The sequence below is a fragment of the Rhincodon typus genome, chromosome 5, assembly GCF_021869965.1.
Source record: "Rhincodon typus isolate 14 chromosome 5, sRhiTyp1.1, whole genome shotgun sequence".
NCBI classification, from domain to species: Eukaryota; Metazoa; Chordata; class Chondrichthyes; order Orectolobiformes; family Rhincodontidae; genus Rhincodon; species Rhincodon typus.
In genome coordinates this window covers 20051904-20063213 of record NC_063336.1, presented here as the reverse complement: position 1 = coordinate 20063213, position 11310 = coordinate 20051904, and the positions used below count along the sequence as shown (strand labels likewise).

Here is an 11310-nt window from a genome sequence, read left to right as displayed (position 1 = left end):
ATTGAATGAGGACTTGTTATTTTAAAAGTATCCTTTCCATTTTACATTCTTTATACTAAGAAACCAGCAAGAGTCAGAATAATAATATAGCTGACTGATAGTATAGAGCGTTGATTAACTGCTTATCATTTTCACTGAAGTAAGTTCAGCTATGACATATTGGAATAACTAAATAAAACTAACTAAATGTTGAAAATGGTCGAAATACTTAATTACACGTGAACATAATTACAGCACCGTGATCAGATAAAATATCACCTGCAGTCATGAAGTCAATATTGTCTCCTATAGAGGTGAAAATAAGCTCTAAAGGATATTTTGTCTTGTATAATTCTATAGTTGTTATAAATAATACAGAATATTGACACTGAATGCTTGGATCAATTGTTCCCTAACATTGACAGGACACCATTTCAAGATGATCAATGCATGAATTCCATTCTCTAACTATTCAGGCTCTCATTTATTCTAGTTTCCTTTCAGAAGATTTAGTTACATGATTGTGAACCTATTTTTAGGCAGTATTTAAATTAAGCCAAAAGTCAAGTTAATTTATGTCCATTACCTGTGGCTTCACAAATGGATCTTGAATGAAAAGAGTGAAACAGAAATATCATGTAGATTTCATGCAATCTGTGCAGGTAGTAAGTTCAAGATGCTGTAACTGTATAAATAGAACTGTAGGAGTCAGTCCTGTCTAAAGACTCCACTTTTACAATTGTTGTATGTTACAATGCACTAAAATAATAGATAAAATGACAGTTTGCTAATTCACCAAACTGACATCTTATTGGCATTTAATCAACATAAATACAGATATTTACCTTTTTCTTCATCCATTTTCCAATAAACTTGTAGTAAAGGGCATTCAATGCAGTGACTATATTTCTGTGAATTTAATTCATAACTGCATGAAGAATGAATATTCCCCAAAGTAAGAAGCCCTGAAACTTCCAAAAAGTAAACAGTTTACTCTAAGCACATTGTGAGTTATATATGCAAGAACAAAATAAAAGCAGAAATTTAACCTAATCTCCTGCTTAGAAGACGACTTTAGACAGCTTTATCCATGTACTGTGCCTTTTCAGTACTTCAATTAGTTTATAGCCTCACTTCCAAACCTAGACATAGAATTAATTTCTAACACAGACAGACAATTGGAGCATTGGAAGTCCCTATTGTGCTGCTAGAAATGAAACAAACTCTGTGAAACATATGGGCTTTATATAAAAAAAAAACCTGAAAAGTAGTGAAAACTAGAGATTCCCTGAGAAACTAGCCAACTGGAGGCCCAAAGAGATGGGGCACATTTCTGTGAAGATAAGGGAGAAACACTTGGTTGAATTTTTTAAACAGTGGTAGAAATATGGAATTATATTTACAATTTATCGCTCCCAGCATGGAGGGGCTGATTTTAATGCTGTAAGTAACTGGGTTTTTAGTCAGTTAAAACCTTGCCCAGGGTTTTGCTTAATGAAAGCACATATTAGCCATTCAGGCATGTAGCTTGAGGCAACTGATTGACAGCTTGCACAGTTTTTCTCCTATAGCTCACTAATAGAAATTCATTCCAGTTACCAACCAGAGCTTCTGTCTTCCACACCAAAATTCTGCACGTACGACCCAATGCATGAAGCGCGACATTGGGAGCACAAAAAAGTGGAATTTAGTTTTCAGTGCTGGGAATATTCAGTACAATCAACAGGCAGATTACATCGAGTAAAACTGTAGTTTCATGTACATATGGTGTTGTGCATTGCAGGAAGAAAACAACAGAGAATGGATTTTCACATTTGCGGCCAAAATCATTTTTGAAAACGTTTTACAATTAACATTTGTTATAACTGAAACTATTAAACAGAGCAATTGAAGAATTGAAGAATAGTGATTGAAGAGTTAACTGATTAATTTTTTTAAGCTGCATGTCTAGAAAGTACAATTCCTATATTTAGATTTTAGGACAAGCAACAGGAAACCCTGTCACTACATCAAAAAGTGCTCTAAAAACAGTGAACGCATTTCACCTGCTCCTTAGTTGAGAAACTCAAGTGCTGAGTTAAAATTATTTAAAAGATATTTACACACAACTTTAAAGAAATGGCCTTGACTGGAACCTTTCCAGTGGCATTGGTAGTTGAGAACTTCCAGACAGTCAGAACATTATTATATGAACAATGTTTTCTCTAACAATTTTTGCTAAATAATGCCAGTTTGTACTTCTGAATACAATAAATTTTACATACGTCAGTCATATTCATTAGGTTCCTCTCATTGGAACCATTCACCATAATATTGCTGAAGGCTTTCCTTTGAAGTCCTTTCTGTCAGCAATGCTGATCAGTACCTGTGGGACTGGTGTGAATACTGTGAGCTCTGCTGAGTTGAAGATGAATATCCTGTAGCGTTCTGGGATTGGGAAGAACCCTGTACATTGCTTTGGTAACCCAGACGTGTGCCAGAGTGCTGCAAACAAAAATACAAGGTCAATACAACTAGCTTCACTATAACTATTTGATATTACAGTGAAAAATCAAATAATCGATTTCCCAGGTTTGCCCATTCCACAGACTGAACCAAGAAAATAATGCTTTTTTGCAGCTTTAAGAGTGGTGGCAATTAAGATAACTATAAATTATTTACCAAACAATAAACACATTAAATAAACTAAAACAAACTGCAAACTGAACTCAATATAACTAACTTCAAAGCAACTACATGAGTTGCCTAAACGGAGTGTCTAGTAGTGCTCAATCTCACCATATACAAAATACTTAACTTTCTGGATTGTTCTGCCTTTGTACATCCCAGAGTAAAATTAAGCAGAAATTGGCTAAGTTTCAATTTTGTCAAGTTTCACAGAAAGTTTTTTTCCGTGAGGCCTAGCACGATTTCTTACACTATCTCCCCAAACTTGCCTCTAAACCTATACACCAGGTGCCTATGATGCCCCACTCACCATCTCCTCCCTCTTGCCACTGCCAGGAGCTCTGCAATTTCTGGCACCAGCTCCATCTTTAAAGCCCAACTTGGTCTTCTTCAGAACTAGACTCAAAATGTTAATGCTGTTCTCTCTTCACAATCGCTGCCAAGTCAATTGAGTTTCTCCAACAATTTCTGATTCTGTTTGTTTCAGATCTCCAGCATCTGCAGTTATTTGTTCTACCTCAGTTTTAAAATTCACTTCCTCATGTTCAAATTCCTCCATGTCCTCATTCTGCTTGCTCTGCAGCTTCTCCAGTCTAATAACTGAAGTTTGCACACCGTCTCTGACCTCTTCTGCTTCCCAAAATCATTTCACGCCATGACTGGCAAACCTGCCTTCCATTATTTAAAACTAAATTTCGAATTTTCTGCTTATGCCTCTCCATTGCCTCATTTCTTTATGAAAACTTTACCAGGTGCTTAATGGGAAGTGTGCAGAACTTCCACTTCCACTTCCACGCATTTTCCCAGTTTGCAATTGGAATTAAAATTAAAAATGCAGCAAAGTGCACAGGAGAAACATCTTTGATCCATCTCTTTGACCAGACTTCCAATTAGCTCTGCTCTGCTCAGCGTTCTGAGGAAGGGTCACTGGACCTGAAACATTAACTGTGATTTTTCTTCACAGATGCTGCCAGACCTGTTGAGCTTTTCCAGCAACTTCTGTTTTTGTAACTCTGCTCACTGATTTGTTTTAGTGACTTTTTTTTCTATTAGCCTTATGTGAAGCATTATGGTCTGTTCCCAGTGCTTTTTAAATGCAAGATTTTGATATGGTAAATGCCAAGGTCAAGTGAAGGTTAAAAATACCATTCAAAGAATAGGTATCACTAAAATAGGTTAGTCAACCAGTTATTTCACAGGAAAGTAGTGCATATTTTTGCCATTTTGTTTCCTTATATTATAATTATAATTTGAGAACATGCAAGGCACTATATGAATGCAACTTGGTTATTTTTTTCTTAAAGTAGTAGAAGATCATTTTAGAGCAGTAATCAGGAAAATATTTTCACATAAACAGAGATAGTTATAAATAATCTTCCAGAAAGAGTAATTGAGACAAATATACTGGAATCACTTAAAAATAATTGAACAGGAGTTAGTGATGCTGTAGTGAATGTTAGGATCTCTCATGACCGAGGCAATAAACAGGTCTTTCGTACTTTTAAATTTACTCGTAATCTGTTTGGTTTGGCTACATTTGAACCTAGAAGTGAAAGGATTGTATTCCAATCCAGTCCTTGGAAACATAAATCGAGGAGAAAAATGTTCCAGATTTTGCCATTCATGCAGTTGTCAGTATCCAAACCAGTGCTGTCAGTTAAAGCATCAATTGAATAAACAAGCTGCAGATATTGTTACTGACAGCATTACAAACATACAAAATCATTTCCTTCAATGCTGCAAACATATTTACTGTTATGCAATAGTTCCAAAGGCCTCAGTGGCTTCTTCTTTACCTAAGAAGAAAGGAAAACCAAACAGGAAAGTTCCTCAATTTTCTGTAGCAGGGAAGCTCTGTGAATGGCATCCCTTCAATTGACATGGACTGGTTCAGCCAAATGGCCTGTTTCTGTGCTGTGATTAGATCTCAGCAGGTCAATTTCCTGAAAAAGCAGAAATATACTTCACCCCTGGAACTATGGAATATGAACAACCCACTGAGATAGATTAGTTAAGTGATGAACTTTAGATTCTTCACAAAAATATTCCCACTCATCAAAAGAATTTGTGCAATCAGGTTGAGTGTTTTCTGAGAAATATTACTCATTGCATCACAAAAAAAAATGGACTGAAACAGGATTCAATCAAGATGTAGGTGAGATGGTTGTACATTCCTCACTTTCTTTAAATATACAAACTAATCCTTTGTTCAGAAGTTGACAAATTTTGTAAGTAATTTGGCAGTGTTTTATATATCGAGAGTGACCGGTGATTTGGAAGAGGAGCATTTTGCCCTGCATTTGGTGGTTAATATAGGATTGACCAAGTTCCCTCATCTGCTCCGAATGACACTGCTGACTTGATCAGTATAATTTCAAGAGGTGACACCTTACACTCGATATCAGCAAAAAACAAAACTGCCACCTCAATCTGAAATCTAAAAGTAAATCAAAGACTTGAGGAACCAGATTTTTTTTCTTAATATAAGCATAACAGAAACCAAAACATAACAGAGAAGCTTTAAGGCAATTTCAACAATCTAATAATTGGCTGAACTATCAAATGCTGTTTCTTTATAAAACAACCATAATTGCATTTCTTAAATTGGAGCACTGTAGCAAATTATTTTGGACTAAACAGAATTTACTATAATAACTAGTGATGAGAACATCAGATTTGGGTATCCCAGAATCCATGATAATTTTTGTGCTATCACATCAGTGAATGAAGTTATGAAGTTCTTCTTCATTAAGGACACAATTTTCTCAGACAAACCAAGGCAGCTTTGAAGGCACAAAGTATCTAAATTCTGAACAAAGTGTGTCAGCCTGGTTTATCTGGCTTACTCTCACCTCTGCACTTTTCCTGGAGGCAGGTCCAAGCAGCACTGCTACCCACCCATCAATGGCAGGAGCTAATTAAAATATTAAAAAGGACAAGTGGACTATGTTCTGGTATTGCTATGATATTTTCCGTCCACTACTGTTTCGAGTCTTCGGAGATCCATTGGAAGCTACATCATGGCAGGACATCACAGCAGCATCAAATGTATTGCAGAGCAGGAAGGTTGTGTGCAACACAATGGCAGGCATTTTAGAACTTACAGGCAGCGAATTCCAGGTATCACACCGCACACCGCGCCCCCCCCACCACCCTCTGGGTGAACACTGATCCCGGAGATAGTTCTAGCTGCTATTTATAGGATGCCATTTGGACTTCTAGGTCAACACCTCCGTTTTGCAAAGCATTATCACACTCTGGGGAAATTTTATACAGACAGCAAGAATGGGAAATGGGTCATGCAGGATGACCTAATTAGGCAAAATGTGAGTTCTTGCTTTCCTGTCAGAGTGTTGAGTTGCAGAGGTAAAGTCAGCAGCTTGTTTATGGTGTCTCAAGCCTTTACACCAGCCTGTGGCAGAGTCATACTTATAACAAATACCATTTCATACCGTGTAAATCATTGAAAATGTTTTTTCCATTAAAAATGACGCAGACATTGCCGGCTGGCAGCATTCATTGTCCATCCGTAGTTGCCCTTGAGAAGGTAGTGGTGAACTGCCTTCTTGAACCGCTACAGTCCACATTTGACCCACTTTCATGATAAAGTCAGTGGCATATAAGAATCTCATCTAGTTCTCATTTGTTTAAAGGTGGCTTGGACCAGCCAGCTCTGCATGTAAGGTTAGTGATTTTCTGTGTTTAACTCGACACCATGCGGGAGGTAAGTAGAAGAATGACAAATTGTATGGAGGCTTTGGACCAACAATGGTAAATCAGTGGTAATGAAACATGTGAGTGGGGCTGTGGGGAAGATGGAAGATGGACTCAGGTAAGACAGAGGGTGGGGTCAGGGATATATCTGGCAAGATTCAATGGGAAGGATCTGTATTACGGATGTGAAAAGGAAACTCAGTTTTCTACACAATAATGAAAATATGCCTAACTTCTGATTACCATCAATGCATGCCAAACATGGAGTGAGCCTGTATATTTAGCTGTGACTGAGCTAGTATCAATTAATAATATTGCACGCATGAAGTGAAACTAATGGAATGTGAAATGGTTATAAGCGAAAATTCATTTTGAAAAAAACATTTATGCCTTTTGTGATCTGAAGTCTTATGTTAGTGGCAGTGAAGTTAGTTAGGAAAATTGTGGCCATACTGCAGAACTTCCCGGTGTGCCCAAGAAGCTCTGTTATAGCCCATTCATGCTGCAGCATTGTCAACTGACAGCAGGTTTCACCACTAATAAGCATCCCCTACCGTATGACTGCACATTTCTCCTATGCATTTCACCAGCACATTTAATTTTAATTGTAATTGCATGCAAAATAGGAAAAAGCAAGAAAGAGGAAGTGGCGAACACATCCCATTAAACAGCTGGCACTGGCAGTGGCAATGGTAGTGGCGGTGCTCACCTTTGCCAGGGGACTGGTCAGCCAGCCCTCCCTTTGGCTCCTCTGATTAAATCCTTCTGTATCCCTTACTGAATGGTGGAGCCAGCAAACTGATTGACCCCCATAACCTGTAAAATTAAGCCAGCTACTGACATACATAGGCTTGTGAGATGGAAGGTGTGTGACTTTTATATATCTTAAGATCATTCATTTTGGATTTTGAACTAATGGCATGTGGGATGGGTGTGTATGTGAAGGGGTTTAATGTATAACTTGTAAATATTTCTAAAGCCATGGTGACTTATTTTAAAACACTGCTGATTTTCTTTGCCTTATTTAGACTTTATTTATGTCAGATTTTTACAAACTTGGATTTGAGACTTAAAAACATTGGAGCAGATGCAGACCATATATCCCTTTGATCCCCATCCACATGCTATTTAACCAAATCATGGCTGAGTTTCTACATCAACTCCACTTCCCAACCCATCCAAAAATCCTAGACTCCCCGTATATAAAAGGCTATTGGATCTTTACTTGAATGCACAACGAAAGGGCAAACATTGGCAGATTGATTATAATGTGGAAAAATGTAAGGTACTCATTTTGACAGGGTGAATAGGAAATCAGAATATCATTTAAATTGAAAGAGATTGCAATGTCTTGAAATATCCCACATTTGGAATATTGTGTGCAGTTTTGGGCCCCAAATCTAAGGAAGGATGTGCTGGGGTCCTATGTTGATGGCAGCGCCTTCTAAAGTCCATCAAGTATAGACCCAGAGTCCTCAACCACTCCTCATATGATAAGCCCTTCATCCCCAGGATCATTCTGGGTCTGAACTCGATGGAGTTTAGAAGTTTAAGGGGGATCTCATTGAACCTTACAAAGTACTGATAGGCCTGGATAGAGTGGACATGGACAATATGCTTCTACTAGTAGGAGAGACAAGGACCTGATGGCACAGCCTCAGAGTGAAGAGACAACCCTTTAGAATTGAGATGAGAAGAAATTTCTTGAGCCAGAGAGTGGTGGTTCTGTGAACACTGCCGCAGAGAGCTGTGGAGGCCAAGTCATTGAGTGTATTTAAGATAGATATAGATAGATTCTTGATTAGTAAGGGAATCAAAGGTTACGGAGAGAAGGCAGGAGAATAGGATTGAGAAACATATCAGCCGTGATAAATGGTGAAGCAGACTCAACGGGCCAAATTGCCTAACTACTTCCATATTTTATGGTTTTATAATAGAGAGGGATCAGTGTGTCCTTGAAAATGAATCACCAAAGGTTAGCCTGCAGGTACTGTAAGTAATTAAGAATCCAAGACAGAATTTTAGCTTTATTGTAAGGGGAATAGAGGAATAACAACAGGGAAATCTTGCTACAACAGGACATTAATGAAACCACACCTAGAACACAGCGTACAGTTTGGTCTTCTTATATAGAGGATTGGAAACTGTTCAGAAAAGGCTACTTCCCAAGATGAAAGGATTGTTTTATGGGGAAAGGTGGAGCACATTGGGAGCACACTTGTGGGGGAATCTAGAATTAGGGAGGCTCAGTTTAAAACAAGGGGCCTCCCATTTAACAAGAAGATGAAGAAGAATTTCCTCTTTCAAAGAGTCATTAAGCTTTGTAATTATCCTTCCCATGAACAGAGGGAGCAATCAAATATTTGAAACCTGGCTTAAAATAGATTTTTGATCCACAGGGGAGTTCAAGGGTTAGAGGGTGAAAGTGATTACATGTAGGGGAAGCTACAATCTGATCTTTCTCACTCATGATTTTATTGAATGGGTTCAATGGGTTGAATGGCCTCTGGTGCTCCTATTTTATTCACCTTCACCAGTCTTTCTGCATTTGCATTTTCAAGCCATTTGAGAATTTTATACATTTTACTGAGTTCAACTTCCTCCTAAACTCCAGGAAATAGATGCCCATTCCACTTACTTTCTCCTTATAGCATTATGAACCAGACCAGACCAGACCCCCTCAAAATATATTAAGCAGATAGTTTAGACCCTAACTTTTTCTCATTTTAAAGGTAAGTGTTGGGTACTGCATTCCAGATGCAATTTGATTGATCAAACTATTCAATTTTAAGCAAAATACACCTATTCGCTTAACTGTAACAATCAAAATGCTTAACAAAATTTGTTAACTTCTACTAATTAACTGTTCCAATATAGTATCATCCCATAAACACACTCTTGGCAAAGGCAAATTCAGTAAAATAGATTGTTTCACATGCAATTCAAGCAGCAGGAAGAGAACCCCAACTTTTAGCTGTAACAGAGAGGAATAAGAGCTTCCACATCCAGCTTCAAGATCCCAGCAACTGTGAAAGCTAAAACTAAAAATCGTGGTTCTATGGGACCTTGAGCCCACCCATTCAGGCTGTGTCAAACGTTCCAACCTTAAAAGAAAAATCCCAAGGCCTCACAAGCGGTTTACTTTCTTGGCTTTGAACAGACTGCTTGCTGCCTCCATCTCAAACTTTCTTCATAAAAAAAGTCAAGATACACCTCTTAAAGCCATAGTATCAACACAACTGGACAGGTCTATTACCTAGAGATAGTAGGAACTGCCAATGCTGGAGAATCTGAGATAACAAGGTGTAGAGCTGGATGAACGCAACAGGCCAGGCAGCATCAGAGGAGCAGGAAAGCTGACGTTTTGGGTCTAGACCCTTCTTCAGAAATGGGGGAGGGGAAGGGGAATGGTCTATTACCTATCTTGCCATTTGGCGAATATGTTTTGCACCCCCTCTAAGACAGGTGCATAGCATTCCTTATACAAGGAGACTAAAACCTGCACAATACTTAAGGAGTGATCTCACTAAACTCCTATGTAATCGCACGAAGACTTTCCTGTTCTTATGCTGCAATAAAGAATAATCATCATTTGCCTTAAACTACTGGGCGAGAGGGTGTTAGGAGAGGGGCAGTCTAGGCTTGCAAAGCAAGAGGATATGGCAACATTACAGGGCAGCTTTTTGGATAACAATACCCAAAGTGAAACAGGAAGGGACACAGTATACAAACACAGAAAGACAGCAGGAACTAGGGTGAAGGAGGTGAAATTGTAAAAAAGGCAAAATTAATGTCTCTCTCCTTGAATGCACATAGTATTCAGAACAAAATAAATGAATTAACAGTATAATTACAGGCTAATGGGTTTGAACTTATAGCCATTAGGAGACATGGTTACAAGGAGATCAAAGCTGGGAACTAAACATTCAGGGGTATTTTGAAAGACCAGGCAGAAAGGTAAAGTTGGTGACGTAACATTGCCAGCACTGGATAGAATAAATAACGAACTTGGATCGGAAAATATGTAAGAGGACAGTTCGTGGCTGACAGAAAAGATATATGCAAGTGATAAAGAAGAATTCTGTAAAGGAGATAGGCAGTTATGGTTAACCAAGGATTTTAAGGATATCACCAAACTGAAAGAAAAAAGGCAAACAGTATAGCAAAGATAAGTGATAAGTCAGAGGATTGAGAAAGTTTTAAAAACAAATAAAAGACAGCCAAGGTCAGAAGTCACATGAAACTAGGTTATAATCCAACAGGTTTATTTGAAATCACTAGCTGTCAGAGCGCTGCTCCTTCATCAGGTAGTGAAGGAATAAGCCCTGAGTATACACAGGATCTGCTCAGACAAGGAGGAACGGGCCAGGCACCTAAGAATGCTGAAAGATGCCCTCAGAAGAACGGGATACAATGCTCAACTCATTGATTGTCAATTCCAACGTGTCACATGAGAAAAACTGCAACGACTTCCTCAGAAGACCACACAGGACACAATCGACAGGGTACCCTTTGTCGTCCAGTACTTCCCCAGAGCAGAGAAACTACGCCATGTTCTTCGCAGCCTTCAACACATCATGGATAACAACAAACATCTCGCCAAGGTCATCCTTGTGCCTCCATTTCTAGCCTTCAAACAACCGCTAAACCTTAAACAGACCATCATTCACAGCAAACTACCCAGCCTTCAGGACAACATTGATCACAACACGACACAACCCTGCCACGGCAACCTCTGCAAGACGTGTCAGATCATCGACATGGACACTACCATTACACAGGGGAACACCACCCACCGACATGGACACTACCGTCACACACGGGAACACCACCAACCGACATGGCCACTACCGTCACACACGGGAACACCGCCCACCGACACGGACACTACCGTCACACACGGGAACACCGCCCACCGACATGGACACTACCGTCACACACGGGAACACC

The 11310-nt window shown here is 38.9% G+C and overlaps 1 protein-coding gene across 5 annotated transcripts in view; it reads right to left on the bottom strand.

Annotated features, from left to right (window-relative positions):
- Positions 1-204: 204 nt before the first annotated feature.
- The window catches only part of cdk19 (cyclin-dependent kinase 19), a 147376-nt gene continuing 136270 nt past the window's right edge, over positions 205-11310 (bottom strand). For all 5 annotated transcript variants that reach the window (XM_048596801.1, XM_048596802.1, XM_048596805.1 and 2 more), the window contains one exon: positions 205-2463. In XM_048596801.1, the coding sequence (XP_048452758.1) occupies positions 2338-2463 (126 nt within the window). In that variant the 3' untranslated portion in view covers positions 205-2337. The remainder of the gene's footprint in view (positions 2464-11310) is intronic.